At 40.6% G+C, this 19185-nt stretch overlaps 2 protein-coding genes and 1 pseudogene across 3 annotated transcripts in view; 2 read left to right on the top strand and 1 right to left on the bottom strand.

Moving 5' to 3' along the window:
• Nucleotides 1–19185, bottom strand: part of LOC306747437 (ZP domain-containing protein-like) — a 50493-nt pseudogene that overhangs the window by 8841 nt on the left and 22467 nt on the right. The gene's annotated exons all lie outside the window — the stretch shown is intronic.
• LOC306747983 (C-type isolectin Sp-CL4-like) lies at nucleotides 2903–6022 on the top strand. Its single transcript, XM_079231093.1, has 6 exons — nucleotides 2903–2935; nucleotides 3066–3178; nucleotides 3265–3398; nucleotides 3917–4045; nucleotides 4362–4476; nucleotides 5765–6022. Exons 2-6 carry the CDS (start codon nucleotides 3112–3114, stop codon nucleotides 5830–5832), a joined length of 513 nt encoding a protein of 170 aa, XP_079087219.1. The 5' UTR covers nucleotides 2903–2935; nucleotides 3066–3111; the 3' UTR covers nucleotides 5833–6022.
• LOC306747321 (C-type isolectin Sp-CL4-like) lies at nucleotides 15113–18245 on the top strand. Its single transcript, XM_079230362.1, has 6 exons — nucleotides 15113–15144; nucleotides 15275–15390; nucleotides 15477–15610; nucleotides 16131–16259; nucleotides 16576–16690; nucleotides 17988–18245. Exons 2-6 carry the CDS (start codon nucleotides 15321–15323, stop codon nucleotides 18053–18055), a joined length of 516 nt encoding a protein of 171 aa, XP_079086488.1. The 5' UTR covers nucleotides 15113–15144; nucleotides 15275–15320; the 3' UTR covers nucleotides 18056–18245.

Genomic DNA, 19185 nt, shown 5'->3' on the forward strand with positions numbered 1-19185 from the left:
ACACATTACATGAGTTAGAAACAATCTGCTATGCAAAGAGTTTTACACAAAATGATCTAATCAGACACAAACATGCACGTCTGGATAGCTAGACAAATGCAAGAAGTAATATAAAACCAGTGACATGCTGGTAGAGGTGTAGTTTCATAACATGTTCCATATGGAATAAAAAAATGTTAAATCATAATTTAAATAGCAGAATATAATATCATTTTATTTTGGCTCTTCCCAACAGGAAAATGTTGTAAAAACTAAATGCCATGCTAACTGCAGGGGACTTACCTGAGGAAAGGCAGAATGGCGATGTCTGGCAATGTTGACTTCATACAGACGTTAACACAACGGTTTCACACAATACATGAATATATTCAGCAAGTTCACACTGTGTAAAGACAACATGACGATAAGAGACTTCAGTACCACCAACCCTGAAATATATTTGTGCTTTCATTGGTGGCATTAACTTACATTGAAGCTCATATGATGGACTAATTCAAGCCTGCGTTCCTGTTTGGTGGTGCGGACACGTGATCCAAACCCACTACGGACGACCACCATGTTATGAGCTAAGAGGGTTTTGTCTTTTCACATATTTCTGTGAGATCAGGCTCTTTCTTTCTGTCCTGTTTCACCACCGTGTTTCTCTAAAGACTGTCTGCTCTGCCAACATCAATAAAAAAGACCTGAAGTCAACCGGTTCCTCCCTGTGCTCTGGCAATGCCCCGTGGATGTTTAATCACGTTCATCTTCCACCCAAGGAAGTTACCCTTTGTTTTGGGAGGCGGATCATGAACACATTATTATTATTAGAGCGATTGCAAATTGCAGACAGGAACCTGCTGACTTATGGGAAGTCAATATGTCTGTCATTGTCTGTACAGTGGTGGTCAGCTGATGTCAGCTTGACATCACATGGACTGCTGAGTGGCACCAGTTGCTCATCATTGTTGGCAGTTGGATGGTAAAAAGAAGAAAAAGAAAACCTTCTTATTAAACACAGCAGCACCGTGTTGTACTTTACTCATTAGAATAGACAGTTAATCTTTCTGTTTGCTTTTATCATTAAACTAGTTTTCTGCAGGACTACTCCTCACCCTGAAGGGCTTTCACAGCAAACAGAGATCTACATGATGAACTTTAATCATCCTTAGATGAAGAAATTAATAATAATAATGGGCGTTCAGCAGTTTGAAACAGTATCAGCTCCTCTGAACACGACTCTTTGTCCTCTACCTGCATGGGGTTGGTGGGTGGAGTCAGCTGGTCCGCTCACCTGGACTGACTCTGGGATCTTTCTGTCTCCTGACTTTCACCTTTTGGGCTTTTAGCTTTATGTATTGGTCAGTTGACTAAAACAAACCCAGATCACATGTCACGGATTCCCTGTCGTATTAAGTGTTTTCATCCTGTCTGTCAGCTCTAACCACTCTCCTGTCATTCCAGATCCTGCCACTCACACCTGATTACCCCTCATCACCGTCACCTGGCCCTCACGCCCATCTCACCTGCAGCCCGTTCCCTCATTAGCTCACTATTTAGGTCCCCTCACTTGCATGTGTCCTCTGCCAGATTGTCTTGTCCATTGTGCCAAACTCTCCAGCAGATCGTTGTACTTCTTACCTACCTGTTCTGACTCCGTTCATGCCTGTCTTGCCGACCTTGGATTTTGCCTGCCCCTTATCGGATTTGTTCGCCTGTTGGATTGCTCTCCTGGTTTTGACCCCTGACTGAATATACGACTAAAGAACTTTGCCTGCCACCTGCCTGAGTCGTGCTTGTGAACTCTATTATCTACTGTGCCTCACACCACATGTGGGGTCTCCCCATGCGGTCCAACCTTGAGCCAGGTTGTGACTGATAGTGATGTGTTTTAAATGTATTTAATATTTTACCATCCATACAGACATTTGCTAATATTGTCTGCACACTTCAGTCATCTGAATATTTGTGCTTTCATTGGTGGCATTAACTTTCATTGAAGCTCATATGATGGACTAATTCAAGCCTGCGTTCCTGTTTGGTGGTGCGGACACGTGATCCAAACCCACTATGGACGACCACCATGCTATGAGCTAAAAGGTTTTTGTCAACCGGTTCCTCCCTGTGCTCAGGCAATGCCCAGTGGATGTTTGATCACATTCATCTTCCACGCAAGGAAGTTACCCTTCGTTTTGGGAGGCGGATCATGAATACATTATTATTATTATTAGAGCGATCACAAACTGGAGACAGGAACGTACTGAACCCTAAAAAGTCAAGTTTTAACCCTAATATTGAATGATGGACATTGTGTAAAGATCTTTGACCCCACAATGCAATTCATACAAGGACACACACACTCACCAACCTGCTGTCAATTCCATCAAAGTTCAAGTTGAATTATCACTTGAAACATAAAAATACATTCTTTCAAATAATATGTGTGACTTTCTCTGAGGGAAACTGATAGAATTGGATGCAAACAAACCCCAGTAGTTAGTGAATGTGGCCCCTGGAGTACAGCAATAGAACCCCTGCATCCTGCATCAAGATGAGCTATAATGATAAGAACTATAATGAGGGGTGGGCTGTGGGGACCATAGTGTCCAGCTGGTGAATATATTTTGCAAAATGTGGACTTTGAGAATTCTTTTAGTGAGTTCTATACAGGCCATTCCACATAATCAACATTTAGAAAACATTCATAGAGCTGCATTTCATGAACTGGCCAACACTCAACCTAGTATTGAAGAAGTGCTTTGTTTGTTCATGGATGCTTCATATTATAATGTTGTAACTGAATAGAGGTGGATCCTACTTCTGGGATGACGTGGAAGTTAAACAGGCGTGTTATTGAAGTAGTTCATGTTTTAACATTCAGACCCTTAAGCATGGCTGTGAAAGGTATTTAAACAGACCTTCAGTATGAGATGCAACGAGGGAGAAGACACTTGTGGTGAGTCCTCTTTGTCTCTTGGTGGAGGTTTTAGAGAACAGAAATAACTTTAGTCTGATCTGTGGGTTAGAAAACTGGTAATAACTGAAGTGTCTTGTTGTAATGGGGTTGAACGGTGTGGCATTTCCAGGTGATATTCCAGTTGTAGAGTTCTGAGAGTCAGTGAATCCTGAGCCATGCGTCCTGTTGTGGTGACTGCCGTCTTTCTTCTGGTGGTGCTGATGTCCATGTCAGCCTCTGCATGTAAGAACCAAACTGTCACTAAATCACTTTCTACACAGACACCAGGAACACTAAACTAACAGCACTTCTTTTTTTCTGTGAAACAGGGAATCCTGGAGAAATGTGTCGGACCAAATATCCGGCCACACCATGTAAAATTGATGCTGACTGGGTCCAGTTCGGTAAAGACCGCTGTGTGAAGGTGTTCCACAGCTCACCTGTGAACAATGAAAAAGCGATGGTAATAAAAACAAACACACACCAGACTACAGACAGTACATTTGACCTCTTCCTGTTCACACAGTCTCATCACTTCATTAGAAGAAGTGAGGAAAGAGGAGGACGCTGTATTTATAGAAAGGAGAAGTCCATTTACTCAAGTATAATCAAGTGTTTTAATAAAGCAGGTACAGCTATGGAGGGTCATTTACCCAGAGCAAAAATTGACAAATGAATTTTTATACTTTTGGCATTTTGAAATAATAGAAAATCTTAATCAGACTGAATCCCAAACAAATGTCATTACAAGCTTGAATTCAAACATTTAAATTGAAATGGGAAACAGGAAAATTAAATGATGAGGAAAAATGAGCAGTCAAAATGAATTGAAGTCATCTTTATATTGTTGAGGGTGATCTTGTGTATTCTCCTCAGAGCAGAAGGGAACTGAACAGCCTTCATGACTTCAGGTCAGGAGAAGAAAGTTCAAATCAGGGAATTAGGATGAAGAATAATCCTCATTATGTCTTTTGATTACAGACACACTGCAAGACCTATGCTAATGGAGATCTGGTATCAATCCACAGCCTTATTGAGCTGTGTCAACTGGAATGTGCCATGTACAGGGCTACGACTACAAAACATCAATACTGGATCGGAATGCATTGGGTAAGAAGTGAATGTTTCTGTTCAGTTTGTGCCTCTAATGTGTTTACAATGAAAACACAGAGGTAAACCTGTGTTATTGAATTATGTTACTACTCTCATGAATTGTCCACCAAAATAAAATAGAAACATCCTACTGAGCTGAATACTACTTACTGTGTACTTCTACCTCAGAGTACCATGTTGTAGTACTGCATTAACCTGCTGACACATGTTAATGTTATGTTGCAGATTCAGATTTGACTCCTACAATGTAATAATTACAATATGAACATGAATATAGTACAGTGGTCATCCATTGTTTGTTTTTTGTTTTCAGGAAGGGAACGGATTTGTTTGGACCGATGGGACTAAACACGACTACTCCTATTGGTGTCTTGGCCAACCGAACAACTCTTGGGGGACTGAGCATTGCGTTGAGATGAACTACGGGGGTAAGTAAACTAAAGACTCAGGAGGAGAGGTTATAACTTAATAGAGATGAACGTAGACTTCTGAACCTCAAGAAAAGACACTTTCATGACCCCTGGTGGATGATTATTAAAGTAGCTCAAGAAAACAGTCCAGATGAGCATGAAGGAAGGTGCTGCATTTAAACCTCACTGAACCTCTTCATGTCACACTGATTTAAAATACTGTGTCAGATTGGGAAGTCCATCCTGTATACACCTCTCTGACACCAGAGTATGTAATGTCTGTATGTCTGCAACAAAGCAGGGGTCACTAATAGGAGGACCGTGGTCCGGATCCGGTCCTAGACGCGTTGTATCTGAACCCTGAACCCAGAGATCATTGATTATTACATTTTGATGAAGAGCTTCTATTTAAACTTTTCCAGCCTTCAGGGCACTCGTTCAGCGGTCCAAGAAACACACCACCAACTACATGCATGTAAATCATCTCACGTGATGCTACTCAGATAACCAAATATGTATTCTGATCAACTTCCTGCCTCGTGATGTCTCATATGTTCAGAGACCGAGATGATTATTAAAAGCAGCAATGTGAAGCTCCACTACGAGACAAAGCACAGAACCTTTGATCAAACGTACCCACTCACATCTGAGATGAAGTACAGGAAATAAACCTGAGAGCTCAATATGATCAGAATGCTAACATTCATTTACTGTCCAATAATGATGTAAACAGAGAGGAATAGAGCTGAAACAAGTGGTTTAATAACCACAGATAAAGTCCCTTTTTAGATTATGAGATCAATATAACAAGTTTTCAGTGAATTCAGTGAAATTCATTTTTCTAAAATGAATTACTTTATTTTAAGTCACGTTTTTCAAAATCATTCTGTTCTTTCACTCTCTTTCATTCATAAATACATCCCATATTTTACTTGAAACAAGATCATTTTTATTTTATGATTCATCTAATTCAATTTGAAAACTAACTATCAATATTGTTGAGATATTATTTAATTGAACTTCATTTGATTTGACAGTCAGTTGTTGACTTCATACAGACGTTAACACAACTGTTTCACACAATACATGAATATATTCAGAGTCCTGGGTTTCCTCAACATGAAGAGAGGGTTTAAGTGAAGGACGAGGCATATCAGGAGCATATATTATTATAGTATAATGCAGTAAGTACACACATTCATAGCAAGTTCACACTGTGTAAAGACAACATGACAATAAGACACTTCAGTACCACAAACCCTGAAATCTCATTAATCACATGACTGTCCTGTTTTCTGTTTTACAGGCTGGGGACTCTGGAACGATGCAGCATGTGATTTGAACAGGCCCTATGTGTGTCAAATGACACTCTAGTAGTTCAGAGTGAGACTCTAGTAGTTCAGAGTGAGACTCTAGTAGTTCAGAGTGAGACTCTAGTAGTTCAGAGTGAGACTCTAGTAGTTCAGAGTGAACATGAAGAGCTGCAGTTGGACTCGTCTTCATCAACTGTAACCACTGCAAGCTTTCACATTTACTGCAATAAATATCCAGCATCATAAAGACATGTTGATGGTTCCTGTGTCTTCTGTTTGTATTCAGCTGTATGACAGTTGATCCATCTGTCTTCATGTCATGGCATCAGTAGAAAACACAGCTTCATCACATCACTCATCAAGACAGACTGAAGGCTGAGAAACCAGAGGGAACCAAACACTGATGAATCAGGACAACATGAAGCAGGATAACAATGACATGATGAAGTCTGACTTTGAGACAGTGTGATGTATACAGTCACGTTTCAATGAATAATTCATTTAACAACAAATGAAGTCATTCTCATCTGTAGACTGTAGTCACTGCAGTCACATTAACACATTAGACTTCATAAGAGAGGGAACCCAACCTTCATGTTGACCTCACCTATACACCAGTAAAAATAATAAACTAGCATCTGGCTGCTAACTGTTTTAATGTACGAGTGGGCTGTGATGATGATGATGTTGATGATGATGCATTAATTTAGTGTTTTGCATTAATTTAGCGCATGAATGCTAAAAGCTGAAATGCATGAAAGCTAAAGTGTCAAATTAAAATTAATTGGCCTAAAATGCCGAAAGAATTAATGCTTTCATTAATTATTAGAGAGATGACCTGCACTGCTGAACGCAGGAGAGCTGAAATGTACTTGAAGTACATAAATGCATCAAAAGGTAAGCTGGTGTCAGACATGGTATCAAGCATGATCCAGATCATTCTGCATGAAATCATTATAATAATAATCACTACATGGCAGTTTATCTCAATGTTCATGAACTCATTAATTAAACATGACATGGCCTGCAAGGGGCTAAATGAGGGGTGACACACTGATGTCCAGTGTAGACATTTACATCCATTTATAGAAATGTAAATGTATATGTAAGCAAATGTATCTGTTCTTAGAACATACATCCATTTAATTTAGGGTTAAGAAACCCACATCATATTGTATATCAGAGCATGATAGAATCGGTTCTGCATCATCCGAATCTGTGCATTTTAATATCAGATCTATTTTTCCTTTTTCGTAGCCAAATCTGCATTTCCATTTTGTTTTTTCCTTATTTAATGTGTACTCCGGTCGGTCTGGATCTTTTGATGGGGTTTGTGGGCTCTCCAGATCCTCTATAGGTTTTATGACTCCCATCCTCCTCTCTGATCCTAGAGAAGACACAAGAGCACCCTGAGTTATTTTATTTTGATTTTATTCTTGACCTGGCTGCAGCTGGAGTATCAGAAGGCTAGCTGCACAGCAAGTGCCGGCCTCTGTCAAAGTCATGTTTATAATGACTTGTAATATCTTTTTCTCCTCTTGCCATTTCATTTCTAACTTCCTCTCATACTGTCGGGAAGTCACTGGTTTGTCCCCTGCACATGAAAGGTCCGTTGCCCAGTCATGTGAGGTAACGGGGCATGCATAGTACTTAAAGGGCTTATCTACATGTCTCCACGTCTGCCAGGTGTCAGCAATAAAGTCCCCTATCTGGGTGTTTTTGTAGGGTTTCATTATCCCTTTTTCTTGCTTCACTGCAGTTCGGGTGAACTGGGCCGATTCGTTTTAGATCATCAATATTACCCCTTTTGAGAATCACTTTGTCTGTGCCTTTGCAAGTTATTTGTATTGGTTATACTGGTTGTTTATTCCCTCTGTCTACCCACACCAGGTCCTCTGTCTTAAGCAGAGGGGGTTCATGGTTAGATCTATCAAGGATATAAGCAACTAGTTTAGGCAAAGATAAATGTTCGTTCAGGTTTAGTAGCTGAACTGGAACGCCCCAATCTTTCTTGGAATTTGCTCTAATCCAATCTTTTGCAGATGTTTCTTGCGGTACGAACACGAAACACTTTTGTATCTCCACCCCCATTATCCGTGATAACTACAAAATATTTGTTACCCAGGGTTGATGGGATTAAAGGTCCCATTACGTCAGCCAAAAAGTGTTCTCCAGTTTTCTGAGTTTGAATGTGTCTCATATCACATTTTACGCGTGGCAGCCGCCTTTTAACGCGCAATCTTCGCATTGTCTTTTCATAATATAAAAATTCTGTTTTAATTTATGAAAGGTTATTTTTCGATCTTTGAGGAACTGTCTCATTCTCTCTAAACCGATGTGACCCAAAGATTGGTGGAGATTCAACAAAACTCTTTGTGCTTCGCTTTTAGGTATAACAATCTGTTCATTTCGTTCCCATTCTTTAGGGAAAATGCAGATTGCTTTATACAACGCGCTTTGCACAGCTACTTCCATGTTTGTGCCAACAGAATGGGGATAATCATCAGAGTGTGGGGGTGAGGTTGTAAATACCAGACCAGGGTCCTCTGCATACTACCTTGGGTCGGGGGAAGCATGGATTTGTTGTGGGGTGTCTATTCTCCCCCTTTTCCATTAGTGTTTATTTTAACAAATCAGATTGATCTCTCTTTTCCTTCTCACCAACTCTAATATGGTTAAGGATATATCGCTATATATTTCCGCCTGTTCTTTGTCTGCATTAGACAGCGGCAGTATTTAGGTGCTTCTTTAACTCTTAATTATCCCTTTAGAGTGTGCAAGGGGCTGCACGGCTGTGCAAAGGAATGTGAGCGGACACATATTCTGTCTTTCCCAAAAAGTTTTCCAGGTTATGTACTGGTAATGGGCTCTTTTAGCCAGATTGAAGGGTGTAGTGTTTGGTCCCTCTGACTCATTTTCAGAAAACCATTCACTGGGTGTTTCCGAATCTCCTCGGGGTTGTGCGGTTATCATTTTGGGCGCCATGTAGCGTGAACGGTGGTCTTGCCAGGGAAAGAGGAGGGTAGGGGGGAGAGTAGGAAAGGCAAGACCTCGCACCTAACTCGGTGGCACTCCGTCGGCTAATTATCCTAGTGATCCCGGATATTGGCATAACGCCTTCGGTCTTTTATCTCCCCCAGTGCTAAGTCGTTAGGTTTTTGTGTTATTTTCAAATTAAGTTATAGGTTTTGTCGAGGGTGTTTTACAGCTTGCGCTCTAGGTCGGCTGTAACTTCTCTCAACCCTTATCAAGCGAGTACGTATATCGTCTATACCTTCTCTCTACCAATTTTGACACCATCTCATCATTATGACAAACACTGCAAAAGTCTTCACTCAAAGATACTTACCTTAAGTCTCTTTGGTAGATTCAGTCGTCACTTCTGTATCTCACGGTGGATGGACAGGGAAAGAGGGTTTAAATTGTTTTAAAGAACCAGAACCTTTGGCTTGGTTTCAGTCCCTTACGAATGGTAAGGCTGAGTTTTTATTCAAAGTTTATCTTCGATACAAAAATGAAATTCAATCAAACAGTTTAAAAATCACAAGTAACTAAGAGAAAGGGTTAAGTTTTTAGAGCTGGTGAGTGAACACCTCTTCTCTCTTGTCTACTCCTGCACAAAATTGCCAGGCACCCCCCTCCTGATAGCAGATGTTTCTTCCAGAATCTAAAGCTGGAGACCTGTCCCAACCCCTAAGGGCTGGGACAGGTCCAATCTGATTTTTCTCCTTTTCTAGTAAAGATGCATATTTAGTAACTAAGAGGAAGGGTTAAGTTTAGAGCTGGTGAATAAACACCTCTTCTCTACTCCTGCACAGAATTGCCAGGCACCCCCCCAAAAAACATACATTCCTACCCCCTCTTTTATACACCAGAATACATAAATCATCCTGTCACCAGAGTTGGACAGAGGAGGTTTCACTACCTTATTTGGTAATACTGCCATTGCATGCTCTTTAACAAAGGAGAGAACATTTAACACATCTCATTCAAAAAGAGTATATAACATAGGAACTTATAGCGTTTTATGTGGTCTAACCACAAACTATAATGAAAATAAAAATCAAACAGTATATATATATTCAAATGATTATATAGAAAAAGAAAATGATCATACGGTTATATTACTTAGACCTTTTTACTTTCATCTTCTTCCTCGGACACTCAACAGTAGGTAACTTTAACCAGCGTTAGCAGAGATAACAGTGCAAACTAAGAGGCTTGTGCAACAATGTCATATTTTGCACCTTTAAGATAAGACTTCATGTCGATGTTTGATCTCTTGTGTTCATGAATGAAATCTATTTCATTCATCAAGATTTGAGATTAAGTTTGAAAATCCAGAGTCTATCAGGTATTGGGTTTTCTAACTTTTGATACACATTTCCTTCTCACATTTTTAATGACATGTGAATTATTTAAATTACTTATGTTCTTAATTGGTTAAATCATTCTTAATTGTTCTTAACCTCTACCTTGTTGCTAAAGAAAAAAACACCAAACAGAGAAGTGTTACTTACTGTGAAGACGGTGTGTTGTGGTGATGGTGATGCTGTGTGTTAGCGGTTACAGCAGACCTGAAAGAGTGTGTTACAAAGTCAAATCATGGCACACACACACACACACACACACACACACACACACACACACACACACACACACACACACACATTCCCTCATAAGGAGCCCAAAGCTTACCCGGTCATCGATTCAACAGCAAAGCAAACCGGGAAAAAATCTCCCAAGTCATCTTCGATAGGCGTCCAGCTGATGACGAACTCCCCATGTGTGTTCCTTTGCTTGGTGATATTCAGAGGGCCACTGATGATAATATCATGTATTCTGTGTGAAAACAAAAGGAGGAAACCAGAGATGTATTGACTCCATATGGCTGATGTTATCTTACGCGCCTCGAGGCAACACTGATCACGTTGGGTCTCACTCACGTTGCGTGTGACGCTTGTGCTTTGACTGTGATCTCCACTTCTTTGTTGACCTCTGCTTGGATCCGGTCTCCATTTAAAGGTGTTGGGTACACAAACTTTGGCAAGTAGAGTCCCTCCTCACACAAGGGAGCAGGTGGGTCCACTGGAGTTAAAAATAGAAGATTACTTTACATTCCAAAGTGCAATAAGTAAATAATACTTAAAACTGACACTTTGCTGCTGACTGTGGATCAAAAAAGTGTCGCTCATTTTCATCAAAGACTAATTTTCCGGTTGGCTGTAGCTGTTCATGAAAAGTTGATGTTTTAAAGAGACATGTTTTTAACATGACAGACACATTCATTGTGGGAAACGAATTTGACAGGCAATTTGACAGGTTTGCTGAATAAATAAAATGTAGAAAATCTAAAGCTAGTTTCTAGTCAAACTTTTCTCAGGGACTTTAAGATCACTAAAACAATGGCTTCTGTCGTGTGTAACATCTCACTACATTGTTGCCAGAGCTGCAACATGAAGGAAAGTCTCATCACAGTGAAGGCACTGCAGCAACAGTTTTTTGTTTAGTTTTTGTGGATTGACTGTTGTTGGTGCTGCGGTGGTGGTTGTTGGTGCTGCGGTTGTTGGTGCTGCGGTGGTGGTTGTTGGTGCTGTGTTGGTGGTGGTTGTTGGTGCTGCGGTGGTTGTTGTTGGTGGTGCTGCGGTGGTTGGTCCTGCGGTGGTGGTGGTTGGTGCTACGGTGGTTGTTGTTGTTGCTGCGGTGGTTGTTGTTGTTGCTGCGGTTATTGGTCCTGCGGTGGTGGTTGTTGGTGCTACGGTTGTTGTTGGTGCTACGGTGGTTGTTGTTGGTGCTGCGGTGGTGGTTGTTGGTGCTGCGGTGGTGGTTGTTGGTGCTGCGGTGGTGGTTGGTGGTCCTGCGGTGGTGGTTGTTGGTGGTCCTGCGGTGGTGGTTGTTGTTGGTGCTACGGTGGTGGTTGTTGGTGCTGCGGTGGTGGTTGTTGGTGCTGCAGTGGTGGTTGGGTGTGATGTGGTGTTTTTTTTGTGCGGCAGTTGTGATGGGCCACCACAAAGTAATGTACCACCGGGATGTTGTAGTTGGGGCGGTTGTAGTGCTCCAACCGGGCCAAACTGTGGCTTCTCTTCTATGCCTCATAACCAGTGGGGCCCTGGCAGATTGGGATCCATCAGTGTAGGCCAGAGTGATGGGCCTTTGCAGGAAGTCCTCCACCATCAACTCAAATAAAAAAAACTCTGGGGTCGGCTGTGGAGTTTTGGTAGTGTAATGTGCAAGAGCCCTGAGAATGTGAACATTTTAAGGTTAAGTGAGGTATTACAATGTATTAGGAAATAGATATTTCAACTAACCTGATCTCAGGCAAAGCCTGGAGGTTGGTGACACGAGCCACACTCTAAATTTGAGATATTTCCATATCTGCATCGAACTTTGTCGCCATCAGGATCAAAGGACATCAGCTTGTATGACCGTGGGCAGTTCTGGGGAACTCTTGAGTAGACACATTACATGAGTTAGTAACAATCTACTATGCAAAGAGTTTTACACAAAATGATCTAATCAGACACAAACATGCACGTCTGGATAGCTAGACAAATGCAAGAAGTAATATAAAACCAGTGACATGCTGGTAGAGGTGTAGTTTCATAACATGTTCCATATGGAATAAAAAAATGTTAAATCATAATTTAAATAGCAGAATATAATATCATTTTATTTTGGCTCTTCCTAACAGGAAAATGTTGTAAAAACTAAATGCCATGCTAACTGCAGGGGACTTACCTGAGGAAAGGCAGAATGGCGATGTCTGGCAATGTTGACTTCATACAGACGTTAACACAACGGTTTCACACAATACATGAATATATTCAGCAAGTTCACACTGTGTAAAGACAACATGACAATAAGACACTTCAGTACCACCAACCCTGAAATATATTTGTGCTTTCATTGGTGGCATTACCTTACATTGAAGCTCATATGATGGACTAATTCAAGCCTGCGTTCCTGTTTGGTGGTGCGGACACGTGATCCAAACCCACTACGGACGACCACCATGTTATGAGCTAAGAGGGTTTTGTCTTCTCACATATTTCTGTGAGATCAGGCTCTTTCTTTCTGTCCTGTTTCACCACCGTGTTTCTCTAAAGACTGTCTGCTCTGCCAACATCAATAAAAAAGACCTGAAGTCAACCGGTTCCTCCCTGTGCTCTGGCAATGCCCCGTGGATGTTTGATCACGTTCATCTTCCACCCAAGGAAGTCACCCTTTGTTTTGGGAGGCGGATCATGAACACATTATTATTATTAGAGCGATTGCAAATTGCAGACAGGAACCTGCTGACTTATGGGAAGTCAATATGTCTGTCATTGTCTGTACAGTGGTGGTCAGCTGATGTCAGCTTGACATCACATGGACTGCTGAGTGGCACCAGTTGCTCATCATTGTTGGCAGTTGGATGGTAAAAAGAAGAAAAAGAAAACCTTCTTATTAAACACAGCAGCACCGTGTTGTACTTTACTCATTAGAATAGACAGTTAATCTTTCTGTTTGCTTTTATCATTAAACTAGTTTTCTGCAGGACTACTCCTCACCCTTAAGGGCTTTCACAGCAAACAGAGATCTACATGATGAACTTTAATCATCCTTAGATGAAGAAATTAATAATAATAATGGGCGTTCAGCAGTTTGAAACAGTATCAGCTCCTCTGAACACGACTCTTTGTCCTCTACCTGCATGGGGTTGGTGGGTGGAGTCAGCTGGTCCGCTCACCTGGACTGACTCTGGGATCTTTCTGTCTCCTGACTTTCACCTTTTGGGCTTTTAGCTTTATGTTTTGGTCAGTTGACTAAAACAAGCCCAGATCACATGTCACGGATTCCCTGTCGTATTAAGTGTTTTCATCCTGTCTGTCAGCTCTAACCACTCTCCTGTCATTCCAGATCCTGCCACTCACACCTGATTACCCCTCATCACCGTCACCTGGCCCTCACGCCCATCTCACCTGCAGCCCGTTCCCTCATTAGTTCACTATTTAGGTCCCCTCACTTGCGTGTGTCCTCTGCCAGATTGTCTTGTCCATTGTGCCAAACTCTCCAGCATATCGTTGTACTTCTTGCCTACCTGTTCTGACTCCGTTCATGCCTGTCTTGCCGACCTTGGATTTTGCCTGCCCCTTATCGGATTTGTTCGCCTGTTGGATTGCTCTCCTGGTTTTGACCCCTGACTGAATATACGACTAAAGAACTTTGCCTGCCACCTGCCTGAGTCGTGCTTGTGAACTTTATTATCTACTGTGCCTCACACCACATGTGGGGTCTCCCCATGCGGTCCAACCTTGAGCCAGGTTGTGACTGATAGTGATGTGTTTTAAATGTATTTAATATTTTACCATCCATACAGACATTTGCTAATAATGTCTGCACACTTCAGTCATCTGAATATTTGTGCTTTCATTGGTGGCATTAACTTTCATTGAAGCTCATATGATGGACTAATTCAAGCCTGCGTTCCTGTTTGGTGGTGCGGACACGTGATCCAAACCCACTACGGACGACCACCATGCTATGAGCTAAAAGGTTTTTGTCAACCGGTTCCTCCCTGTGCTCAGGCAATGCCCAGTGGATGTTTGATCACATTCATCTTCCACGCAAGGAAGTTACCCTTCGTTTTGGGAGGCGGATCATGAATACATTATTATTATTAGAGCGATCACAAACTGCAGACAGGAACGTACTGAACCCTAAAAAGTCAAGTTTTAACCCTAATATTGAATGATGGACATTGTGTAAAGATCTTTGACCCCACAATGCAATTCATACAAGGACACACACACTCACCAACCTGCTGTCAATTCCATCAAAGTTCAAGTTGAATTATCACTTGAAACATAAAAATACATTCTTTCAAATAATGTGACTTTCTCTGATGGAATTGGATGCAAACAAACCCCAGTAGTTAGTGAATGTGGCCCCTGGAGTACAGCAATAGAACCCCTGCATCCTGCATCAAGATGAGCTATAATGATAAGAACTATAATGAGGGGTGGGCTGTGGGGACCATAGTGTCCAGCTGGTGAATATATTTTGCAAAATATGGACTTTGAGAACTCTTTTAGTGAGTCCTATACAGGCCGTTCCACATATCAACATTTAGAAAACATTCATAGAGCTGCAACTCATGAACTGGCCAACACTCAACCTAGTATTGAAGAAGTGCTTTGTTTGTTCATGGATGCTTCATATTATAATGTTGTAACTGAATAGAGGTGGATCCTACTTCTGGGATGACGTGGAAGTTAAACAGGCGTGTTATTGAAGTAGTTCATGTTTTAACATTCAGAACCTCAGGCATGGCTGTGAAAGGTATTTAAACAGACCTTCAGTATGAGATGCAACGAGGGAGAAGACACTTGTGGTGAGTCCTCTTTGTCTCTTGGTGGAGGTTTTAGAGAACAGAAATAACATCAATCTGATCTCTGGGTTAGAAAACTGGTAATAACTGAAGTGTCTTGTTGTAATGGGGTTGAACGGTGTGGCATTTCCAGGTGATATTCCAGTTGTAGAGTTCTGAGAGTCAGTGAATCCTGAGCCATGCGTCCTGTTGTGGTGACTGCCGTCCTTCTTCTGGTGGTGCTGATGTCCATGTCAGCCTCTGCAGCATGTAAGAACCAAACTGTCACTAAATCACTTTCTACACAGACACCAGGAACACTAAACTAACAGCACTTCTTTTTTTCTGTGAAACAGGGAATCCTGGAGAAATGTGTCGGACCAAATATCCGGCCACACCATGTAAAATTGATGCTGACTGGGTCCAGTTCGGTAAAGACCGCTGTGTGAAGGTGTTCCACAACTCACCTGTGAACAATGAAAAAGCGATGGTAATAAAAACAAACACACACCAGACTACAGACAGTACATTTGACCTCTTCCTGTTCACACAGTCTCATCACTTCATTAGAAGAAGTGAGGAAAGAGGAGGAAGCTGTATTTATAGAAAGGAGAAGTCCATTTACTCTCCAGTATAATCAAGTGTTTTAATAAAGCAGGTACAGCTATGGAGGGTCATTTTCCCAGAGCAAAAATTGACAAATGAATTTTTATACTTTTGGCATTTTGAAAATAATAGAAAATCTTAATCAGAATGAATCCCAAACAAATGTCATTACAAGCTTGAATTCAAACATTTAAATTGAAATGGGAAACAGGAAAATTAAATGATGAGAAAAATGAGCAGTCAAAATGAATTGAAGTCATCTTTATATTGTTGAGGGTGATCTTGTGTATTCTCCTCAGAGCAGAAGGGAACTGAACAGCCTTCATGACTTCAGGTCAGGAGAAGAAAGTTCAAATCAGGGAATTAGGATGAAGAATAATCCTCATTATCTCTTTTGATTACAGACACACTGCAAGACCTACGCTAATGGAGATCTGGTATCAATCCACAGCCTTGTTGAGCTGAGTCAACTGGAATGTGCCATGTACAGGGCTACGACTAAAAAACATCGTTACTGGATCGGAATGCATCGGGTAAGAAGTGAATGTTTCTGTTCAGTTTGTGCCTCTAATGTGTTTACAATGAAAACACAGAGGTAAACATGTGTTATTGAATTATGTTACTACTCTCATGAATTGTCCACCAAAATAAAATAGAAACATCCTACTGAGCTGAATACTACTTACTGTGTACTTCTACCTCAGAGTACCATGTTGTAGTACTGCATTAACCTGCTGACACATGTTAATGTTATGTTGCAGATTCAGATTTGACTTCTACAATGTAATAATTACAATATGAACATGAATATAGTACAGTGGTCATCCATTGTTTATTTTTTGTTTTCAGGAAGGGAACGGATTTGTTTGGGCCGATGGGACTAAACACGACTACTCCTATTGGTGTCTTGGCCAACCGGACAACTCTTGGGGGGAAGATAAGTGCGTTGAGATGAACTACCGGGGTAAGTAAACTAAAGACTCAGGAGGAGAGGTTATAACTTAATAGAGATGAACGTAGACTTCTGAACCTCAAGAAAAGACACTTTCATGACCCCTGGTAGATGATTATTAAAGTAGCTCAAGAAAACAGTCCAGATGAGCATGAAGGAAGGTGCTGCATTTAAACCTCACTGAACCTCTTCATGTCACACTGATTTAAAATACTGTGTCAGATTGGGAAGTCCATCCTGTATACACCTCTCTGACACCGGAGTATGTAATGTCTGTATGTCTGCAACAAAGCAGGGGTCACTAATAGGAGGACCGTGGTCCGGATCCGGTCCTAGACGCGTTGTATCTGAACCCTGAACCTAGAACCCAGAGATTATTGATTATTACATTTTGATGAAGAGCTTCTATTTAAACTTGTCCAGCCTTCAGGGCACTCGTTCAGCGGTCCAAGAAACACACCACCAACTACATGCATGTAAATCATCTCACGTGACGCTACTCAGATAACCAAATATGTATTCTGATCAACTTCCAGCCTCGTGACGTCTCATATGTTCAGAGACCGAGATGATTATTAAAAGCAGCAATGTGAAGCTCCACTACGAGACAAAGCACAGAACCTTTGATCAAACGTACCCACTCACATCTGAGATGAAGTACAGGAAATAAACCTGAGAGCTCAATATGATCAGAATGCTAACATTCATTTACTATCCAATAATTATGTAAACAGAGAGGAATAGAGCTGAAACAAGTGGTTTAATAACCACAGATAAAGTCCCTTTTTAGATTATGAGATCAATATAACAAGTTTTCAGTGAATTCAGTGAAATTCATTTTTCTAAAATGAATTACTTTATTTTAAGTCACGTTTTTCAAAATCATTCTGTTCTTTCACTCTTTCTTTCATTCATAAATACATCCCATATTTTACTTGAAACAAGATAATTTTTATTTTATGATTCATCTAATTCAATTTGAAAACTAACTATCAATATTGTTGAGATATTATTTAATTGAACTTCATTTGATTTGACAGTCAGTTGTTGACTTCATACAGACGTTAACACAACTGTTTCACACAATACATGAATATATTCAGAGTCCTGGGTTTCCTCAACATGAAGAGAGGGTTTAAGTGAAGGACGAGGCATATCAGGAGCATATATTATTATAGTATAATGCAGTAAGTACACACATTCATAGCAAGTTCACACTGTGTAAAGACAACATGACAATAAGACACTTCAGTACCACCAACCCTGAAATCTCATTAATCACATGACTGTCCTGTTTTCTGTTTTACAGGCTGGGGACTCTGGAACGATGCATCATGTTATTGGTGGAAGCCCTATGTGTGTCAAATGACACTCTAGTAGTTCAGAGTGAGACTCTAGTAGTTCAGAGTGAGACTCTAGTAGTTCAGAGTGAGACTCTAGTAGTTCAGAGTGAGACTCTAGTAGTTCAGAGTGAACATGAAGAGCTGCAGTTGGACTCGTCTTCATCAACTGTAACCACTGCAAGCTTTCACATTTACTGCAATAAATATCCAGCATCATAAAGACATGTTGATGGTTCCTGTGTCTTCTGTTTGTATTAGTAGAAAACACAGCTTCATCATATCACTCATCAAGACAGACTGAAGGCTGAGAAACCAGAGGGAACCAAACACTGATGAATCAGGACAACATAAAGCAGGATAATCATGACATGATGAAGTCTGACTTTGAGACAGTGTGATGTATACAGTCACGTTTCAATGAATAATTCATTTAACAACAAAATGAAGTCATTCTCATCTGTAGACTGTAGTCACTGCAGTCACATTAACACATTAGACTTCATAAGAGAGGGAACCCAACCTTCATGTTGACCTCATCTATACACCAGTAAAAATAATAAACTAGCATCTGGCTGCTAACTGTTTTAATGTACGAGTGGGCTGTGATGATGATGATGTTGATGATGACGCATTAATTTAGCGTGTTGCATTAATATAGCGCATGAATGCTAAAAGCTGAAATGCATGAAAGCTAAAGTGTCAAATTAAAATGAATCGGCCTAAAATGCCGAAAGAATAAATGCTTTCATTAATTATTAGAGAGATGACCTGCACTGCTGAACGCAGGAGAGCTGAAATGTACTTGAAGTACATAAATGCATCAAAAGGAAAGCTGGTGTCAGACATGGTATCAAGCATGATCCAGATCATTCTGCATGAAATCATTATAATAATAATCACTACATGGCAGTTTATCTCAATGTTCATGAACTCATTAATTAAACATGACATGGCCTGCAAGGGGCTAAATGAGGGGTGACACACTGATGTCCAGTGTAGATATTTACATCCATTTATAGAAATGTAAATGTATATGGAAGCAAATGTATCTGTTCTTAAAACATACATCCATTTAATTTAGGGTTAAGAAACCCACATTACTCAAAGATCAAACTAAAAACAGAAGAAAATAACAAAGACAAAGATCAAATGCATGTTATTACA

The sequence above is a fragment of the Taurulus bubalis genome, assembly GCF_910589615.1.
Source record: "Taurulus bubalis genome assembly, chromosome: 15".
In the NCBI taxonomy this organism is placed as follows: Eukaryota; Metazoa; Chordata; class Actinopteri; order Perciformes; family Cottidae; genus Taurulus; species Taurulus bubalis.

Excerpts from the sequence above, each read along its gene's own strand:
- LOC306747983 (XM_079231093.1), top strand. The coding sequence starts at position 3,112 with ATGCGTCCTGTTGTGGTGACTGCCGTCTTTCTTCTGGTGGTGCTGATG. Across the intron at positions 3,399-3,916 it reads TGAACAATGAAAAAGCGATG|ACACACTGCAAGACCTATGC; the intron begins GTAATAAAAACA and ends TTTTGATTACAG. Across the intron at positions 4,477-5,764 it reads CGTTGAGATGAACTACGGGG|GCTGGGGACTCTGGAACGAT; the intron begins GTAAGTAAACTA and ends TCTGTTTTACAG.
- LOC306747321 (XM_079230362.1), top strand. The coding sequence starts at position 15,321 with ATGCGTCCTGTTGTGGTGACTGCCGTCCTTCTTCTGGTGGTGCTGATG. Across the intron at positions 15,391-15,476 it reads CATGTCAGCCTCTGCAGCAT|GGAATCCTGGAGAAATGTGT; the intron begins GTAAGAACCAAA and ends TCTGTGAAACAG. Across the intron at positions 16,260-16,575 it reads ACTGGATCGGAATGCATCGG|GAAGGGAACGGATTTGTTTG; the intron begins GTAAGAAGTGAA and ends TTTTGTTTTCAG.